The following is a 22,564-nucleotide window of genomic DNA, read 5'->3' as shown; positions in this document are numbered from 1 at the left end:
AAAACAAATATTAATAAAAAAAAAAGTATATATTCATTCATTTCTCTTGGTTGAACAACAAAATAACAACTACATAAACTTCACTACAATATGCAAATTATATAGGCATGAAAATAATACTAAGAAAGTAAAAAACACCACTATTGTATAAAATAAAATAAACATGTATATATATATATATTCATTTCTCTTGGTTGAATAACTAAATAAGAACAAATAAACAACTTACTATAATATACAAATTATATAGGCATAAAAATAACTCCACAAATTGCATCAGATCCAAGAAAAAATACACAAATAATCTGTAATATAAATTTAAATATAACTACATAATACATGTACACCAACTCAAAAAAATATCTACACATTAATTAAATAAATATATACTCATTTTTCTCTTGGTTAAATAACCTAATAGCAACGAATAAACGACACAATAATATTCCATTTTAATATGAAAATTAATTGGGCATCAACACTTGTGTCAACTTAAATAAATAAAATAAAAATAACACACAAATTAAAAAAAAAAAAACATGTATATATATACATTTCTCTTGGTTAAATAACTAAATAACAAAAAAAAAACCTGCATAACAACTTCATTTCAATATGCAAAATATATTGGCATGAAAATAACTCCAAGAAAGTAAAAAAAATACCACTAATGTATAAAATAAATTTAAAAGCAACTACAAAACACATGTATACCAACTCAATAATATATGTATCCATAAAAAGCTAAACATTTACTTATTTTTCTCTTGGTCAAACAACTTCATAGCAACAAATAAATAATACCATAACAATTTCATATTAATATAAATAATAAAAAAATATTAATTAACAGTTCTATTAGTATCGTCAAAGTTAACAGATATAAATTTAAAAAATTAATAGAAATAAAAAAATCTATTAAATCAAGAATTGGCGTTACATAATCACTTTTAATACATAAAGATATGTTAGTTGAACAACTAACAAACAACTGAATAACAACTCCAATATCAAAATTTAAAATATGTAAACAATATAAAAACGACACAACATCAACCCTGATATTGGAACATTCCAATATGAAACAACCAACAAACAACTCAAAAACCACATGAAATTAATCTCATTTGCGCCAACCTAAAATAACTTACAAACCAACAAAAAAAGGACAAAATCTTTAAGTATATATGTATATATAAGAAATGTTATAAAACTCGAACTTACACCATTATGTAATGTGTCATACACCCTAACTATATAAACTATGGATATTTGTTGTTTACAAATAAACTTAATTTTACTTAAATAAAAGTTTAATCAAATTTTTCATTTTTTACTTTAGGTCTACGAAAAGTGTGGGCCTTAAGCAGGAGCCTAACCCGCTTATGCCTAGGGTCGGCCCTAATAATATTTCAAATACAAAAAATAATATGATCAATTGGACCTATACAATTATTTTTTTAGCTTATAAAATTTATATTTTGATGATTTATTTTTTAAATGAAAGTTAATATTTTAATTAGTATATTGATGTACTAATTAATTGAGATTTTTTTTTTTTTTATTTTGAAAATGAATCACTTTAATAAACAACCACAATAGGCTTATCTGCCATTAAAGGGGCAGCAACACAAGAGGGCAAAGAATTTGTCCAAATACAAGAAGACTGAGTCTTTCGACTCCAAATGCTAAAGCATTTGCTACATCATTACAAATTCTAGGAATATAGGGATACTGTATAGAAATGAAATGATGTTGAAGAGATAAAATCTCTTTAATCAACAAGCCCCAATCCGAGGAAATAGAGGAAGTAGAATTCAGACCATTGATAACTCCCAAACAATCAGAAGCAACAATGATCTTCGGAATAGACCTGTTGTGAGCTAATAAAATTCCCATCCGAATGGCAGCAGCCTCCGCAAGATGAACTGACATAATACCTGGAAGGAATAAAGTTTCAGCAACAATCAAGTCTCCTCTATGGTCTCTAATCACCGCACTTAACCCACAGCCCATAGAATTTTGAATTAAAGATGCATCAGTATTAATGATCACAAAGCTAGGAGGAGGAGGAAGCCATTTCTGAATTACTGTAGGAGACGTGGCCTGTTGAGGTTTCAACACCTCTCCAAAATACTCTTCCAGCTGGTTTAACGCCCAAATCACCCAACCGTGCGCATCTTGAACTTTATTCTGAAAAATAAATTTGTTTCTACGCTGCCAAATGAGCCAAGACATTCCTATGAAGTGTATTAGTTTGTCCTTAGAGAGATATTCCCATAAGAAAAACAAAAAATCAGGAGCTGTTGTAATTTTCACAAACAACTTGGTATCAAACCCAGCTAGCTTCCAAATCTTTTGAACTTTAGGACAAAACCATAAGGCATGACAAATATCCTCCTCATGTTCCTTACACCAAACACAAGTAGTATCTAAAGACATACCTCTCTTTGTAAGCTCCACTTTCGTAGGAATCCATTGATTGAACAACCGCCAAATGAAATTTTTCATCTTTGGTATGAGTTTAGAAGTCCAAGTAAACTTCCACCAAGCTTTTAAAGGGGTAATGTTTGAACAGCCAGCAAGGTTTGGGTCAAGAAAACGTAACTTGTATCCACTAGCAACAGAATATTGTCCATTCTTATTCAAACTCCAAGAGAGCCAATCGGGTTGGGAGATGATGGGAATGATGCCCAACACCCAAGGGATGTCATCAATATGAAACCAGCTATAAATTTCATCTATCTTCCAATTTCCTTCATCATTAATCAACTTGTCTAAAGTGGTTCCTTCCGGAAGAAAGACTTTAGAACGAAGAGTGAACGGGATTCCCCTTGGGATCCAAGCATCTTCATTGACTCGAATAGAGCACCCGTTTCCAACACACCACCGAGAGCCTTTAAGTAATATCTCTCTTTCCCAAATAATGCTTCGCCAAACTATAGACCCATAGTGACCTAAGCTTGCTTCTAGAAAAGTACCATGAGGGTAATATAGAGCTTTGATCACTCTAGACATTAAGCAATTAGGATCGGTCATTAGCTTCCAACCTTGCTTAGCCAACATAGCTTGGTTAAAATCTTCAAGATCTCGAAAACCCATACCTCCATGCTCCTTAAGTTTACACAATTTCTTCCAATTACCCCAATGAAGCTTGTGATTGTTGGATGTAAAACCGAGCAACCATACTTTCTATCTCCTTCAGAATGCCTTTTGAAATTCTAAAACAACTCATTATATAGCAAGGAATCGCTTGGATCACAGCTTTGATCAAAATCTCCTTTCCCGCTTGAGAGAAGAGACCCATCTTCCAACCTTGAAGTTTAGCTTCCACCTTATCTTTAATTTTAGCAAAGATTTGCTTTTTATTCCTCCCCACAAATGAAGGCATACCCAGGTATTTAGTATGATTTTTGACCAAGGAGACACCCAAACAGGCAGCAAGGTTCTCCGCTAAGCTTGTATCAATTTTGCAGCCCACACACATTTCAGATTTATCAAAATTAATACTTTGGCCAGATAAGGACTCATACCTCTCCAAAGCTTCTTTAATCACCTTACACTCGTCCATATTAGCTTCAAGAAAGACAAGACTATCATCTGTAAAAAATAAGTGGGAAAGCCGTTGAGCTAAGTTGCCAAAACGTAAACCTGTTATTTGACCAGCCCTTTCCGCTTCATTGATAAAACAAGTAAGACCTTCAGAACATAGGAGAAAAAGAAAAAGAGAGAGGGGGTCTCCTTGTCTTAATCCCCTACCCGGATGAAAGAACCCTTTGGCTGATCCATTCAATAAAACGGAGAAGGAGACCGATCGAACACAGTCATAATTTTTTTTATCCACTCATCCTCATAACCAAGGCATTCCATCATCGCTTCTAAAAAGTCCATTCTACTCGATCATACGCCTTAGACATGTCAAGTTTTAAAGCCATTTTACTTCCATTACCACACCAACCTTTCCTCATACTATGAAGGCCCTCGAACCCAATAATGGCATTATCTTGTATGATCATACCACCAATAAAGGCACTTTGATTTTCAGAGATTGCTGAATTCATACTTATTCTCATTCGGTTCGCGAGACATTTAGACACCACCTTATAAACCACATTACAAAGGCTAATAGGACGGAATTCTGACATCTTTGTAGGTTGTTTCACCTTTGGAATGAGGCAAATAAGGGTCTCATTTATTTTTCTGCAATCTGAATTGTGGTTCAATATATCAAGGCAGGCAACAGTGAATTCTTCCTCAATTAAGTTCCAATTTTTGTGGAAAAAAAGACCCGGTAACCCATCCTTTCCCGGAGCTTTTAGAGGATGAATTTGGAATATAGTGGCCTTTATTTCTTCGTTGGTAAATGGTTTCAGCAAGGCATAATTATCAGCAGAAGTTATACGGCAAGGGACTTTACCTCTAAGAGCAGCTTTAATGTCGATACCTCCATTGGATTTTGAAAATAATGACTGAAAATAGTTAATCGCCACAGCAGCTAGATCATCGTCCGAAGTGCACCACTGCCCTTGTTCATTAAACAGTCCCGTTATGGTATTTTTTTTCCTTCTAGCTGAAGCTTTGAAGTGGAAAATTTTTGTATTTCGATCACCATGTTTCAACCAAAGAGCCCGACTTCGTTGTCTCCAATACATCTCTCGTTTTTCTTCTACACCATTAAGATCTTTTTCCAAAGTTTGACGAACCATCCAATCCACCATATTTGATGATTTGGAAAGGAAATCGATCTTACCTTTTAATTCCTTAGATCTAGCAAAGAGGTCTTTCTTGTATTTGATATTCCATTCATGTAACCTTCTCCCACAATTAGAGATTAGATTAGTAAGTGTATCAATCGGCCTCCCAATCGGTTTATTCCCCCAAACTTCATTCACAATATTTTGGCAATCTTCATTATCAGCCCACGCATGCTCATAGTGGAATCTAGAGCCCCATTTCTTTCTAAACGAACTCCCCCTCTCTTCAAGATGAGCTTTTAAAAGAACCGGCCTATGATCATAGTTCCACCGTTTGAGAGGAGTGACCTTGTTAGACTTGAATTTCTCCATCCATCCCGAGTTACACATCACACAGTCAAGCTTCTCAAAAATCAGATTAGAATTCCTCCCATTGCACCAAGTGAATACATTCCCAGGAGAAACTATTTCCCGTAGCTGACATTGCGAAATGGCTTGTCTAAAATTCTTCATAAGATACTCAGCCTTTGGTCCTCCTCCCTTTTTTTTCCTTTTTACTCAAAATTTCGTTAAAATCACCCCCACAAATCCACGCATAGGTGAACATAGTCTTGAGTCGATACAGTAATTTCCAACTCTCCAATCTTCCACCTGGATCCGGGCTCCCATAAAATCTAGTGAAACGCCAAACAAAACCCACATCATTCTCAACCAAGGCATCAATGTGAGAGATAGTAAAGGATTTAATTTGGACCGAAAAATCATTAGACCAAAGAAGGGCCAACCCCCCACTCTTGCCTCGAGCATCGACCGTAAAACAACCAGCAAAACCCAATTGAACTCGAATCAACTCCATACCACTGCTATTAAGACGGGTTTCGGACAAAAATATCATCCCAGGATGATAATCTTTGACATGGGATTTCAAGGTGTTTAATGTCCAAGGGTTCCCAAGACCTTGGACATTCCAAAACATGACTATCATGGCTCTCGGCGACCTAGATCAACTAGGTTCGCCGCTTCCATTGTAGTGTCAAGGATCAAATCCATTCCATTAGAAAATCCCCTTGAAGAAGTACCCCCAATTTCCTTCACCATATCTACTTGAGTAGTCTCAATCTGTCCCGCTTTCCCTTTAATCTTTGTTCTCTTAGGAGTCACCCTTCTCCTTTTTGAAGGACCTTCAGCCTTACCAAGCCTTTCCAATCTATCAACATAACTTATAGGAACATCCACTAAATTAGAATTGTTTAGATCAGAACCAGATTTTCCTTCCTCCACCTCTAACACATTAAAAACATTAGCCGAGTCCATAGTTGTAGAGCCATTCAAAGAATCATTCACCTCCCTCCAGGAGCCATTTCTTTTACCACTTATATGCACAGCCTCCATTTTTCCCCTCATCGATTCCATTCCAAAATCCAGAGCAACATTATTAGCCTTGATCGTTCCAGAATCCAGGTCCATCCCATCTTCCAGTGATTTCCCAGAATTCAATTTGGAATCAAAAATTTTGCTAGACTCCAAACCAGAATTCTGGAGACCAGATGCAGAGGCCTGTTTTTCCAAATGAACAGGGAAATTCGCCTTCATTATAGGAATTTCAGGGACATTAGATTTCGAGTTGTTCTTGGCTTCTTTTTTATCATCCACTTTAAGCCATGGTCCAAAGCTCGGCTTCCCATTTCCAAGACCATCATCCGACATTCTGGGAGTTTCTGCACAAACTCGAGTATCATGCCCTAAAAAACCACAATTAAAACACATAAAAGGGAGACGATCATACCTGAATGGAATCCAAATTTTTCCTCCTTCCGAAGGGAAAAGAAGGCCTGGGGAATAGTGGTTAGGTTATGTCACACCAGACTTTAAAAGTGAAGAAGTCTCTGGTAACAATTCGTGGAATATCCGCTGTCTGGACATCAATGACTTCCCCTGCTAGACTCGCCAAACGAACCAAATTCCTTTGAGTGATTGATCCGGAAGGCAGATGAAGAACACGCCCACTTATTGGAAATCTCAGCAGCTCCTTTCCCCAATCTTGTGGCAAAGACTCCATCCTTTCAAGAATCAATGTCCCATAATTAAGGAACCAAGGGTTTTTGCTTAAAATTCTATTCAAATCTTGAGAAGATTTGAAAGAAAAGACCAAAAAACTTGAATCTTTAGTGCTGAATTTAATTTCCACTCCCCATTTGTTATCAGCAATTCCCCAAACACGACCTAGGATCGTCTTCAGCAGAGTACGACTCATCGGCTGGTTGGAGTAGAGCCTTGCTTTCGCACAATGTCCCCCAGCAACGGCTCCTCCATCCTTGTTGATTTCCCAGCCGTCTTCATCTAACACAGTAAGATTCGAGGCATTGAGTAGGAGATCCTCCATGGTGGTTTCAGGCTTCTGCAGCATCTCAATAGGTTCGGAAGGCTCTTCTTCCAAGAGAGAGCATAGGTTGTTTTTTTCACAATTTTCCTCTTTTTCTTTTATAATTAATTGAGATTCTATTAAATATAATAATAAGAAGAAAAAAAAAATAGTATGGAATGAGAAAATGTTTGGCCAAAATAAATATAAAATTACTTAAAAAAAAAATTAATACACAATTGACATCTCACACTCACACACTCTTATCACAATCAACTCTTCACTTTGGGTCAACTCTGTATTACATATTCTCACATTATATAAGAAAACGTAACTTACCTGCCCGTATTATAGTAAATTAAAATGTGAAAACTTAAATTTATAAAAATTATCGTGTCACCTTATAAATGTAAACTTTTATATAAAATTAAAAACAGTATATTATTTAAAAGTTTCTTATTTAATATATATCACATTCATGTCAAAAAAATACCACATTTATTTTTGAGATAATTACATAATACACTATTTTTTTTTTAGAAAAAATTACATTTTTTATGTTTGAAGTATTTTTTTCTTTACATTTTTACAGTTTTCCATAAAAATAACACAAAAACAACAAGAAAACTACATAAAAGTAACATGAAAATAATATCTGAATAACAACAAAAAATAACCTACAAATAACAAAAAAATCAACAATAAATTAACAAGAGTACAACAGAAAAAGACCGTATTTTTATAAATAAAATTAAAAAAAAAATAGTAAAAATGTTTAAAATTTTATAAAACCGTATTTTTATAAATTTTTTTTTTATTATTTTTGTATATTTGTGAAATAATCTATTTATTTTTATAATTTGAAGAGAGAGAAAGTTAACATATAATAGAGACTAAGGAAAAAAGGAGACGAAGATAACATAAATAAAAGTATTTTTATAATTAAATAATTTTTTAAAAAAATAAAATTGAAAAATAAATTTTACAAAAAAGTTTAAAAAGCCAAGCATTAAATAAAAATTTCAAAAAAAATACCAAATTTAATATCTAATGTAAAAATCCCATAAAACATTATGTCATAGTTTATGAGCAAAATCTTAAATAGCCTTAATTTAAATATACTAATAAAAAAATAATACGTGAATAATAACATGACACTTAAGTATTTATCTATAACTTTCACTTAAATATTTACACCGCAAATTACTTAATTAAAAAAAAATAAATAATAATACTAATTATTATTATACATATTATTACCTATCTTATACATATGAGGTTATTTATACAAGAGCGTTATGTCCTCATTACCCTAAGAAATACATCGTGTGTATGTATAAATGTATCACTTGCAATCACATTCACATACTATTTCAAAATAATGTAATTTGATATGTAGAACAGCAGTTGAAGCATAAATATCAATTTGAAGTATATTTACTAGGTATAACTTTTGTAATAATCTTCATATAAAGCTTTCGATCATTTAAAAGAAAGCTTCAATTATCTCATTACACTGAAAGTTCACTCTTCCTTTACCTTGTTCAGCTGAAAGCTTTAAGCTGGGAACCAAAAACCAAACTTGATTAAATCACACAGGCTCTGTACAGCTTAAACACCAAAGTGCTTACTGCTTTCCATAATCCCTAATTTGCAACAGTACAGAGTGTGCTTCTTCGGAGTAAGTTCTTCACCATATTTCCTAAAGCTAAGCAATATTATATATATAGGATAACAACCAACCCTATGTTATATTATACAGCAAGTGAATAAGAAGTTGTCTGCTACTTATCTTCGTCTAATTCATGACTTTGTTGAAGTTGTATATGTGGGCAGGGTCTGTCTGGATCACCTCTGCTCCACAAATTCCTAAGCTCACCTCTCTTCTTCCCCAATGTTAGAAAGGTTCCTGCATTAATGTGTGAATTCCAGCACCGTTTATATCTAAGCAAAAGCAAGTTATTTGGAACTTTGCAGCCATGGCAATAAAACAGAAAAAGATGAGAGAAATATTACCGAGTGTAAAAGGGACAATGTAAAGAAGTGCTGGTTGGCCGTGACCGTCCATTAAGTTTAGTGCCACATAAGTTATGAGAAGACCTGATACAGGTTTGAAATGGTAAGTATTTCTCGAGTGTCTTGAGAAAGCTAGGAAAAGGGGCAACAAGGTAATGTGGAAATAGAAATATGAACAAGTAGCTGAGAACCAAAGGTGATGAGTAAGAGAAGTGCATCAAGTTCTATTGAAATTTGACAAAAACAGTGAAATTTATTTGTTTCTTACCTAATCCATAAGCGAGCATGGCCCACAAGAAGTAACCGGCTCTGAGAGTCCTATTTGACAGCCAATCATACCTGCAATTATATAATTGTAATTGACAAAATTCTAATATAAGAGATTCCACAAAAGCAAATCCATTGTAAAGACTAGACAATAAAAACATAGAAGATTTTGGTGTTCTCTCTGTCTCTCTACAATATATATAATATTAACAAGGCTCCTGTCTAATCTCACAATATCTAGAGACCAGGAATTAATAACAATTGTTATGTAAATACCCAGAAGAGACTCAACCTCTCAGACCTTGTGGAAGCAAACCACATGCTCAATCATTTGAGCTTAGCTCTCTAGAGCTCCCTGTCACTATATGTAAGCAAGGGAACAAAAGGAAGAGATTTTTGGATTCAGATTATTAGCCTGTTTGACTGAGCTTTTACTTTAGCTTTTAGCTTCCTGAGAGTTCTTTCTTAAGAAGTTATTGAGGCTACCTTCTTCTAAAAGGCTTTTTAGAGCTAAAAACCAAAATAAATTGGAAACCCAACCAGCTTCAAAATCCCAGCCAAGAAGCCCCTATCTAGAGCTAGAATGTCATTTGCAAAGGCATTTCAATGTAGTCATAAAGCCATCATAGAAGAAAGGTAACTTGCACATTTGGTCTCTTGAATATTTAAGTAGTAAGAATTTGGGCCCCGGTTTACCTGAGTGAAAATGCTACAAGTAGTCCTGGTAGTAAGATATCACCAAATCCAATGATACTGTAACCACCCCATGGATCGAACATTCGTGGAATTTTTAGGAGCATTGGGATACCATCCTCCCCACTTTTGTCGCCACGAGCCACCTAAAATAGAGAATCCTCAGCATTTTAAACTCAAAATTTCAAGAGAATACTAGTCATGGAAACTAATCACTGGAGAGTAAGAGCTGGAAGGAATACTAACCACAATCATCACACTTTCGTGGAACACTTTTTTGGAAAGAAAAACCCAAAATATGTCGTATAAGAAGGCACAACTTAGAAGAACTGTACCGACCTGATTGACGAACAGCTTCACATCAGTTATTAGAGCATAATAAAATGAAGCATCATTGAAGACATATCAGCATATACAATCGTAAATTCCAATGATATTAAAGAGGATACTTAAAGCCCTTGATCATGGACATCATTAAAAATAAAGTAAATTTAGATAACTTTAAAAGAAGTACCCAATAATGATAGTTATTGACCAGCAAACTTAATAGCTATGACTCTTTACCTTGAGATTAGGTATATGGACAATTTGAAGAACTGTGATTATCAGTGCGATTCCCTGATTGAAAAATGAAAAACAATAGGACAAAAGTGTTAGTCATGCCAAGTAACCCACTTAAATAATGAGGAAGAAGTTCTTAATTAGAAAATCTCTCTTACAAGGATATCTTGACCTATCCAAGCAAAGGAGACTTCGCGATAAACTCCCCAAAGAACAGAAAATGCTATGCAGAATGGAGAAACAGCTAAAGTCAGATATGAAACAGCTCCCAAGATAGGCACTTTAATATATGATTCTGCAGTATGTCTGAACCACCTGAAGAAGCATACATAGATAACTAGATTTAGCCAGGAGCTTGAAATGTAAAACGAAGTCTCCAATATTGAAGGCAATTCAATGACAGCCACCTTTTTGCTCAGTGATAAAATACAGTACCATTTACAATTATATGCTAGGAATGAGAAGCCACACATTTTCTTGATGTAGAATTATGTAACATGCAAGCCATGTCTAGCAAGTACTTAGATAACTTGTTTTTATATCAGCTAAGTTAAGATTATAGATGTAGTTGAATATCATGTAATGAAGTGGAAAGTATTAATCACACTCTGAAAAGCCATATCTTAGTCAGAAAATGTTGTACCTAGATAACAAAGCAACCAAGCAAGTTTGCAAACCCTGCATAAAAACATTAGAACAGGTTAGAATTGATACAAGAAGTAAAGACGGGTATAATATCTATTTCGTATAGATTCCAAAATAAAACCATTGTTGGAACAATTCGTGAGCTATAAAAAGGGAAATTTATACCTCTGCACCCCCAATGCAGAATAAGACAACCAAAAGGTCAATGAGCAAAGCTGACATTAGCTTGTAGAGAATAACTAGAAAGCATGATGCAATAAAAACAAACAGAACGGCTGACGTTGTGCTGATGTCTACTACACCACCTAAGCCCATGGCTTTCTCACTTGGAATTTCATCAATGGCATCCTATATGAACATGATAAATTTACAAATCAGTGATAGTGACAACAAATGGCCTGGGAAAAGAAAAAGTAAACATGCTTATGATGAAAGTAGGTGTGTCTGTATTTTAAACAACTACATATATAAGTATATAAGTTTGAGTGCATGAAGCTAGGCCTTTTTAATTTAGATCTGGGAGAGAGTGACCTTTAAAAGCTTGTCATGCTCAATAGCTTCTTCTCTGGCACTCCATGCAGACCAATAAGATGCACATAAGATGGTACCAACTGCCATTAACCATAGAAATACTTCGGCAATATCTACTACTGGGCGCAGCGGGGAGTACAGTTGCACAAACACTGTTTGGGCCCAACAATTAGGAAAAATCAGTAAAAGGCATAACCACATAGAAAAACTTGAATTCCCTAAACAAAGTTTGTCAACTTAAATTTAATTTCAATCTTCTTCAATCAAGTTCAAAGTCAATATAAAATCTAATTGATTAAATTCAGTATAGTAGAATATATATGCAGACAGCACTCAATGGCCTAAGAATAAGGAAAAACCCCTGCCTACATATTACACACCACAACAAATTAAAGTAATTTGTGTGAAATCCAATTGATAACAGACAAAGAAAAAGGTCCTTACCTACATATATTTACAAACTAAAACTAAAAACCTAAGATACATGTCCAAACACAAGTTTTATTGCTTTACAATCTCTAATTATAACAAGATGTATTACCTGATGAACTGTTAAGTAGCATTCTTTCCAAGCTCAAGCCAGCATCCTGTGGTAGCATGACAGCAGGTATGTGTATATTTAGATCAGTTTCATCTGGCTCACAAACCATCTTGTAAAGTTCTGTTCACACACACAGGAAATTTTGGCATAAAAATAAAGCAAAATATAGCTGAACCCTAAGAAAAAATCTCTAATACACACGATAGATTCTAAATACCTTTCTGATTGTTTATAATGAGGACAGCTGATGCACCAGCAGCTTCTGCATGGTTTGCCTTAGTTGTGAATCTGCATTTACCTCGATCCACCATGATGACATCTCCGGCAAGCTAGTAAGTCCAAATTACGCAGAATTAAAATTTAAAAACAAATAATATATTTGGTTAATGCAGTGTGATCCTCAACAAATGTTCAGCCCGTAGGTTAGTTGAAAAACCTTATTCTTTGGTGCACTACAACAATCACGCGGATCTGCAAGAGTAAGGCGAGTTTGATTTGCGTTCTTCTCTTTTGACACAATAGTCCTGCCAAATCTAGCACCAACACCAACAAATTCACTAGCCTCTACACCATTAACCCAAGTTTGCACTTTTACCTTAGAAAACAAAAATGGCAAACAATCAGATAAAAGAAATTACAAAATTTAAATAACTTCCGTGAGCATTAACCTACTTCAAATATTTCTAAAATAAGATAACACAACCAGTTCAACATTATTCCTACTGAACTGAAAAACCATATTCCAAGCTCCTTCTAATCTAAATAAATTCTGGTTCGAAAGCAGAACATATGTACTAAAAAGCAGTGGAATACAATTACTTCTGGTATCAAAATCTCTTAGTAGCACAATGCATAGAACAGCAGACCATTTTCTTCAAACTATGACTATGATTATGGATTTACTGCACCTATCAAGTAATCAAAGCAGAAACTCTTTTCGTTACTAATTCAAATGGATATTTATTCCATTGAAAAGTAAAAGGGGGTTTAGGAGATTAAAAAAACTAATTAAAATTTACATGGAGGATAAGGAATTAGGAATCTACTAAAACACACTACTGTACCAAGAGTAGGCCTTATTAGTCTGAAATTTTAAACCCTAAATAACTAAAGGAAACAAAAATCACCAAGCCAAAATCCTACTCCAAAAGAAAACTAAGAAAACGAAAAAAGTAACTTTTTCTGCCCAACTTCTATGTATATCAATTGTTCCAACTACCACAACGATCATGGAATCCTTTAATACACTATCGTATAACCAACACCACCGTCGTCATCATCATCAGTTTCTTCCATAAAAACCCATCACTTAAATTGATCAAAAGGATGAAATTTAATCACGACCCAGCTCCGAATACACCCAAGCAAGAAATGGGCAAGCAGAAAAAACAGCATTTAACATACCAAAACAAAGTTGTTCTCACAACCAGGCTTCTTGGGAGCATTTTCGTCGTCGTGCACAATATCCCCTGCTGTCACAGAACAGGTACTATAGACCAATAAAATCACAGCTGATAGAATAACAAAGCTCCAAACCCTCTGCAAATCCATGGATTCTAGAGCTCATCCACTAGATTTCAGCAACACCCAGCTGGGTTTTCTCTCTCTGCAGCATCCTAATCTTCTCTCTCTCTATATATATATATCTATAAAGAAAGCAGAGGTCTTGTTCTTTCACAGTGAAACCCAAAACTTCATTATTGGACAAGACGAAAGTAGTAAAATATTAAAGCATTTTAAATAAATTAATAAATAAATAAATAATGTAATATAATATAAGACGGTGGAGTGGATCTATCTAGTTCTACTGCAACGACAAACGTTGTTGAAGAGCCAGACCACATAATTTACTGAAATACAATGCTAAAACGGTGTCGTATTAGAGGAACCTTCTTTTTCTTTTAATTAATTTTTATCGTTTTTGTACTATTTTTTTAATTACTATTAAATAATTATCGGTTTTATCGGTAATAAGTAATTCAATATGTCCGTACAATGCAAGACAAGCGGAAACACCGATACTAAAAAATTAGTCTTGTATTTGTGGAATTATCTTTGTTTTTTTCAAAGATATTTTAATTGAATCCTAGTAAATCAAGGTAAACTTGATGGAACCACATGCCTTATTTTTTTTTTATTATTTATAACTAGTGAACTAAGCTGGTTACCAAATTTTTATAATCTTTATATATATATTTATAATAAGTGTTATAATCTAAATAAAAAAATAACTTATAATAGAATGCTAACTCATTATAAATATATAAATATATAAATTTGATTTAATGACTTAAAATAATAATAATAAAATTTTTTGACTTATAAATTTATAGATATATTACTAGTATATTGTTACGTGCGATGCACGTATGCTATGTTTTATATTAAGTATTATATTATGAGTTCGAAAGGAAATAAATGAATCAAAAATAAACAGTATTTAATTTAGAGAGATTTGAATAATAAATTTAAATTAAACTTTTATGTCCAGCATAATGGAGTTTAAATTAAACTACAAATGTTAGTAAAAACATATTGGAAACAATAATAATAAAGTTAATATATATATATTTATATATATTGTGAAATGAATATGATTATAATATTAAAAGTATAATAATCTATAAATTTTGTAGGTTTCTGAAAAGAGTAGCCTGAAATATTATTAAATAATAGATATCTTTGTTTCTAATTTTGAAAGTTAATAGAAATAATTCTATTGTGTTTTAAAAAAAATGAATAGAAAGAATATACAAAGTTCAAACAAAACATTACTCAGGGAAAACTAAAATGAAATGTTTATGAGGATTCTTTTAATTTTCTATTTCCTGTAGATAGAATGGTAAAATGTTTGTATTTCACACTTCTCATTTTCTCTGGAACTACATATAACTTATAAAAAAAATTAATACCATGAACAAATTAGAGGAAATGAGTGCCTCTTCAAATAAAGCAGTACCTTAAAGTAGTTTATCTAATCTTGTCCATTTGCAATTTTCTTGACGGATAACTTCTCCATAGTATTTTGAACAAAGCGATGTTCCTATAATATTAATTTTAAAATTTTATAAAAAAATTATGAAAATAATTATATGAAATTTTTGTATATATGTGTATGTGAAAAAATATCTGTGCAGAGTATGCTTTGATTGTGTTTGCCTGCATGGGTGATGAATGGGTTAATCGTAAAGATTGTTTAATTTTTTGGTTTAATTATTGGGTTTATTTTTTGAAATTTGAATGAAGCCGTGTAAAAAAATTTCAAAAATTGTAGGATTTGTTAGAGAGATATGTGGGTAAGATATTTTTTTTAATTTAAAAAAAGATTGTTTAATTTTTTGGATTTAATTATTGGGTTTATTTATTTGTTAACGTTTAACGTTAACAGTCTGTTAAGTAAATCGTGTAAGGCTAAATAAAAAAAAGAAATCGTTAATTATAAAAAAATTATGAAAATAATTATATGAAATTTTTGTATATATGTGTATGTAAAAAAATATTTGTGCAGAGTATGCTTTGATTGTGTTTGCCTGTATGGGTGATGAATGGGTTAATCGTAAAGATTGTTTAATTTTTTGGGTTTAATTATTGGGTTTATTTTTTGAAATTTGAATGAAGCCGTGTAAAAAAATTTCAAAAATTGTAGAATTTGTTAGAGAGATATGTGGGTAAGATATTTTTTTTAATTTAAAAAAAGATTGTTTAATTTTTTGGGTTTAATTATTGGGTTTATTTATTTGTTAACGTTTAACGTTAACAGTCTGTTAAGTTAATCGTGTAAGGCTAAATAAAAAAAAATCGTTAAACCAAGAATTGCCGTTAGATAAGCACTTTTAATATATAAAGATATAAATATTTAAATTTGATTTGATTAGCTAAAATAATAATAATAAATTAAATTATAATTAATTGTGCAAGATCAATTAATCAATCACTCATATATTTTTAGACAAATTAAAATGAATGTAAGAATACTTTCTTTATAGTATAGAAGTATACTAATAATGTAGTTCTTAATCCATGTGGGATTTTTACAAATAATAAAAAAACTGTTGGAAATTATTTTACCAGGATCTTAGATCTACTCACAAGTATGTTGATTAACACCCTAAATATGAACTTTCTAAAACGATGAAATAAACACATATAAAGTTTAGTAAACCTTACATTGGGTGCAGCGGAATATAATGACTCCTTCCGTTCAGATATCTAGCCCTTGATTCCTTTCTGTAGCAGAGCATTATCAATATCTGAACCTGGATCTCTTTCTCTGATTCTTTAGTGCTGAAACTTCTTCTTGCTGAAAGTCTTTCTTCACGATCTTCCTCATTATGGTTGAGGTATCATTCCACTAGGGTTAGGTTTGAATTATTTGGCATTAAAATAATGAAAATATCAGTTTAAATTTCCTACAAAAGTGGTCGGCCCTATACAAGTGGATTTGGGCCTCACTTTTTGCAATTTTGCAGTTTTATCTTTTCTGCATCTGATTTTCTCAAAAACGCTAATTTTCTAATTCAACCATTTAAATGCCAATTCTAACTATTTAATAACTATAAATAATTATTAAATAATATTGTTATTTATCATATTTATTAATTGAACCATACAAAGTATCATAATTAACAAATATGCCCCTAAAACTCTTTCTTTACAATTTCGCCCTTACTTAGTGAAAAATTCACAAATAGACATAGTCTAATTTGAGAATTATAATTGATTAATCAAAACCAATTATATGAGTCTTACAAGCAATATTATCTCAACTAGTGCGGGGACCATGGGTCTATATAACCGAGCTTCCAATAAGTAGATCAAGAATTTATCACTAAAATTCACTAACTTATTAATTCTTCGTTAAATCCACGCATAGAACTTAGAATTGCACTCTCAGTATATAGAATGCTCTATATGTTCCACCATATAGACACATCATTAGTTATCTATTGTTATAATCCTAATTTGATCAACGATCCTCTATATGAATGATCTACACTGTAAAGGGATTAGATTACCGTTACACCCTACAATGTATTTAATCCTTAAAACACTTAACCACGTATAAATGATATTTCAGCTTATGTGAAATGAGATCTCCACCATTTATTTTTGTTTGGTCAAGCTCGAAGGAGATCATCCTTTACTTACTATTCGCCAGATAGAAGCTATAGATTCCATGTTTATGTTAGCGCTCCCACTCAATTGCACTACCGTGTTCCCAAAATGTACGTATCACCCTGACCTAAAATTAGGCTTAACTAACAAATCAAAGAACACGAATAGCCTCCTGAGATTGAGCCTAATCATAACAGGATTAAGATCATTTGATCTAGGATCAACTAGGCGATATTGACTTGAATAAATATTACGGTAAGTTTAATAAATCTAAGTCAAAGTTCAATATCGGTCCCTTCCGATGCATACTCCATGCATCCAACCTGAGCTTTACTTTAACCAATGCTTTGGAAAGAACATAGCATTTCTCCAAATGCAAGTAAACTCTGTTGTAGATTATCATATCAGTAAAACCCTATGTCTGATAAATTTAGGAAACTTTATTCACATAGTCATGTTTACTTTCCAATGTGTTGACAGCACAATAAACAGGATCAAGTATGTGAAAAGAGTTTCAGATGAATTTATACATTATGTACATATAATCATGAAATAAATCATGTGAACCATGCAACATTAAATGTTATTTCTGATCTATATTAATAAGTAAATCTGATTATATTGAAATGAGTTTTATTTAGGGCATAAAACCCAACAAACTCCCACTTGCACTAATATAAAACAAAAAGTACGTTTCATGTAATCTCAACACCTTGATGTACAAATCAAGTGTAGTAGTAGTAAACTCCTCGTAATAGGATCTGAAAGGTTGAATTAAACACAACCTTTCCTCCACTATTAATCTTCCTTAATCACAAAATCATTGATAATGTGAAATTCCTCTCTATATGTCTACTCTTCTGGGATACTGGATTCTATACTTTTGGCAACTACTTTTGGTTAATAGGGAAATAACACTTAGTAGTTTAGGCAATTTGGAATGGTGCCAAAATGTATAGAACTTTCCTTAGACTGAATAAGTATCTTTCCTGCAACTTTAACATTCAGTCCCCTCCTGGTAGACCTAGAGACTTCAGATAGGTTTTTACACTTCTCCAAAATCACTATTCCACCCCTAGAGTAATCACCATCTTATCAGAAAGATTTTCTAGCACAAAGGCAAATTTCGAAATCTGATGTGGTGTAGTCTAAGAGTTTTAAACACACCCTTATAGACTAACATATAGTTCCTCTTCTTTATCTTAAGATTTACTTGATTGTCTTCCAATGTTCTTCTCCTGGATTAATCTGATACCTACTCATTACTCCCACTCAACAGCAGGTGTCTGGTCTAAGGCATACTAAAGCATATATGAGACCTCTCACTGTTGATTAAGAAATTCTTTCATTACTTGAGGGAATGTGGTCCTCATAAATACAGAGAATGTTCTTGGTGAGTATTTTCTCTTCTTGCTCATATGCAACCCAAGATTCTCGACCCCATTAAATGAGCTTTGAGGGGGTATTTATAGTGTTTTGGTGGGGTGATCCCTAGATTTGTTCTTACAAACGTATCTGTAAGTATCCATAAAGTTGGGTATTCCCAATGAATATACCATGGGTGATGCATGGTCAAATCCCTAGGTGTTGTAGGGTTTTTATGAGGAATGTCCTTTTTGCCTTGTGATTGACGTGACTCTTCGCAGAGTAGCCGTCGCTAGACTTAAATGATCATTACTGTGGCGCTGCTGTTTGGGGGTTGTGCCGTCAGACTTTATTGCGTGTTATAGTTTCAACACGCTTCCTCCCATGCGGCATTTAATGCGACTTGATTACTCAGGAGAGGCCTGTCACATCCCGGAGAGGCTTCATGCTATGCGGGCTTCCGGAAGTACCTTGTACTCCGGGTGCCTCCTCCGGGACCTATGCCCAGGGTGCTTCCTTGTGGCGTACAAAGACTTATCAAATATTTACAAGTTATCTGATCCACGTGTCCCTTTTCAACTGGTCCACGTATTTTGGGCGAATTCAGGGGCAACATTTACCCCCCAAGCCTTGTTTACTTGGAAAAATAAACCAAGGCTTGCTTAGGTGCCTCCGGTTGACTCCTCATTTCCCTGGCTCAAGCCCAGAGCGCGTGAGGGCACATTTAATGATGATATTTAATGCAGCGATTCGCTTTTTGCAGGGGTATCTCCGGCCGCCTCCTCGGTTTCTTGGCACGAGCTTGGGGCGCGTGAGAGTGTGTCTAATGATGGCATTAAATGCAGCGATTCGCTTTTTGCAGGGGTCGATTCGTTTCACGCCCTTTGATTGATGCGGCGCATTAATGGTGTCAGACGGATACTCAAACGTTTCCACCGCCTTTATGGCAGCTTGATCTGATCCGTTGATCTTTGGGTATTCGAATCGTGCATCTCCCCCACCGTACGATTGGTAGGTGGTGACGCCTGTTCCTCATGCACTTTTGCCTATAAAAGCCACCATCTTTCCTTCATTTTGGTTACTTTCCATTCCTTGCCATTTTTGTTCGAATTTCCCAGAGAGAAAATTCTTCAAAACAGTACGAACCGTCTTAGCACTTCGCCATTTCTTCCAGTTTTCCTGTGTTTGCTATCACCAGTTCTTCTCAACTTTACTCAGCCACATTCAGGACCCCCAGTTCAACAATTTACTGTAAGTTTCTTGCATCCTTGGATAATGACATGCTTTTACTTGCTTTGTTTGTTTTTCTGGGTTCGTACTTTGAGATTTCTGGGTGTGCGAGTGTTGAGGTTCTTCAGGTGTTCTGTTTTGTGTCTACTGCTTTAGTTGTAGGACTGCCATTATCATGCCTCTGTTATAATCGTGCATTTTTGTTGAAGAGAGCCATATGTTCTTCGTTCAACAGCTGCTTAGGGCATAGAATGGGTTTTTTTTTTCTTTTACTCTGTAAAACCATTTTCTGCGATTTTACTGCACCCGACACTTGTTCAGGGAATCTTTCTAGGGTTTCCCATGTGACACGTGTCCGGAGGGGGCCTCTTTCCAGCGGTTAGGGGACCCCCACTCCCTTTTTCTTGACTTAGGGTTTGGTATGGGACCTAACTGCTGGAATTTTCTCTTTCTCTTTTTGTTTTTCACAGAATACAAAATGTCTGCTTCTGGTTCGAAATCTTTGAAGAAGAGCGGGAAAGGCATGGCCACTTTGGAGGAGGTTTCCCTGGGGCCTGTTGCCAAGGAGGGGTACAAATCCCGAGCGACCGGGTGGGAAGCGGCTGAGCTTCGTTCCACCTTAACTTGTCCTCACCAGCTGGAGAATATTATAGATGTTGCTGGGATCAAACCTTCCACTTCAGGGACCTATCACCGGCCACCTCGCGACTCGGAGACGCCTAATCACAATTATGACGGCTTCGGGGCTTGGAGTCAGACCCACTTGATGGCCGGTGCCATGCTCCCGCTTCAAGATTATTTTGTTAATTTCCTTGTATTTGTCGGCCTTGCGCCATACCAACTCATTCCTCAAGCTTATCGCCTGCTTTCAGGCTTATTTATTTTTTATACCGCCCGTGGATGGGGATCTCCCAGCCCGGCGGAAATTTTATATTTTTATGAACTTGTATCCGTCCCCAAGAAAGGGGACAAACTTAAGGACGGTTTCTATGGGTTCCGGATCCATCCCGCTAATGAGGGGGTGGTTCCGTATAATAGGCAGACTCACGTTAAGGAGTATCGCCATCGCTTTTTCTTTTCCTCCGGGTTCAGGGCCGTGGACCACCCGGAGCTCCTTACGGAGTGGGTGCGGATCCCACCTTACCAGCGGACGCCCCCTACTCAGACCTTCCTCCAAAGGGCCCAAGCCTTTGCCTCCTACGACCGCGCCGATCTTGATGTTGGGGGTTTAGTCACCACGGAGAATTGTAGGAAGGCCAAACTTATCCTTCCTCACCAATCCGTGGAGGACTCCAACCTCTCACGGGTCATCTGTCCCAACGTGAGGGCGCCGGTTGCGGAGAAAGCCTTCCGGGATGAGCTCATTGCCACGGCAGAGAAAAAATACCAAGATTATCTCTACCGGAAGGCCCAGGAGAAAGCATACTCTCAGGCCCAGGCTGCCTCTGGGAGGGGACTTCGCGTGGGGAGTCCGGTGGTGCGAAGGAGCCAAGCAATTTCCGGGAAGTCCGAGGCTAAATTTTTTGACAAGATTCTTCAAGAAGAGATTGGGGATCGTCCTGCCAGGAGGCCCCTTCGTATTGAAGATTCTTCGGAGAAGCAAACTCCCCGGCCACAGCCTTCGGTCCCCGAACCAAACTCGGGGGCTCCTGGTGCTAGCACCTCCGGTGCCGGCGGTAAGTCTCCCTTGATAATTCGTTATGTTCCTTCCGTTGGTGAATACGCCAGTCATAGGCCTGTAGGGTTCGACGAGCGTCTTCATAGGTTTAGGATGCCATCGACCCGGTGGGGGGATCGTTTGAAGGAATTTTATTTTTCGAACTTAGGAGATTACCTAGGTCGGTCCCGGATGGGCTCCGGCCCTCCGGAACCTATTCCCTTAGGTCCTTCAGCTTACATAACGTCCAGCTGGTTCCGGCCCTCGAACAGTTATCTCGGAGATGACGCTGCCAGCATTAAAGTTCAGGACTTTGCTAGGGCCGAATTAGGAAGTTTGGGTAGGAGTAGCTTATTTGTTGTATCTTGTATAAGTGGTTCCTCACGGACTTCTAACACTTGCTTATTTTGTGAAACAGGTGTCTCCATGGATGCCATTTTGGAACAGCTTGCCGGAGTTCATACTCCCGTGGCTCCTCCGGCCTTTACCTCTTCTCCCCCGGCTCCTTCCCTGAAGGTTTCTTCCAGCGCTCCCCCTGACACTATTGACTTAGTGGATGACGAGGAGGTACTTCCGGGAGAAGGCCAAGGGAAGGGGTGGGACTTCTCGGAGGAAGTCGCTGAGGGTGCGGGAGAGCCTCGAGCCCTTCCGGAGGAAGCTAAGGAGGGCGAAGAGGAGCCCGAGGTGGCTCTAATTCGTAAGCGCAAGGGCAAAATGATTGCCCAGGATGAGTCCAAGAAGCCTCGGAGAGCCGACACTCCTGCTCATGGTCTGGACGGCGGGGTCTCCCCCATGGAAGAAAATCCTACTCCTCCCAACATCGTGCTTACCCCGGTTCCGGGGGATGAGGTGAGGCAGGAGCTTCGGATAGCCAAGCATAACTATGC

The 22,564-nt window shown here is 35.7% G+C and overlaps 1 protein-coding gene across 1 annotated transcript; it reads right to left on the bottom strand.

The window, feature by feature from the left end:
- Positions 1 to 8,463: 8,463 nt before the first annotated feature.
- Positions 8,464 to 14,120, bottom strand: LOC115716137 (signal peptide peptidase-like 2). The gene is made up of 14 exons (XM_030644872.2): positions 13,715 to 14,120; positions 12,747 to 12,905; positions 12,528 to 12,639; positions 12,311 to 12,430; positions 11,770 to 11,921; positions 11,404 to 11,586; positions 11,237 to 11,271; positions 10,752 to 10,908; positions 10,597 to 10,650; positions 10,279 to 10,371; positions 10,036 to 10,178; positions 9,341 to 9,411; positions 9,073 to 9,156; positions 8,464 to 8,965 (listed from the first exon to the last, which is right to left on the bottom strand). The coding sequence occupies exons 1-14, from the start codon at positions 13,859 to 13,861 to the stop codon at positions 8,841 to 8,843; spliced, it is 1,635 nt and encodes a 544-aa protein (XP_030500732.2). The 5' UTR covers positions 13,862 to 14,120; the 3' UTR covers positions 8,464 to 8,840.
- Positions 14,121 to 22,564: the final 8,444 nt, after the last annotated feature.

Source organism: Cannabis sativa, chromosome 5 (genome assembly GCF_029168945.1).
Source record: "Cannabis sativa cultivar Pink pepper isolate KNU-18-1 chromosome 5, ASM2916894v1, whole genome shotgun sequence".
In the NCBI taxonomy this organism is placed as follows: Eukaryota; Viridiplantae; Streptophyta; class Magnoliopsida; order Rosales; family Cannabaceae; genus Cannabis; species Cannabis sativa.
The sequence above is the reverse complement of the archived record's forward strand: the minus strand, read 5'-3'. Positions and strand labels throughout refer to the sequence as shown.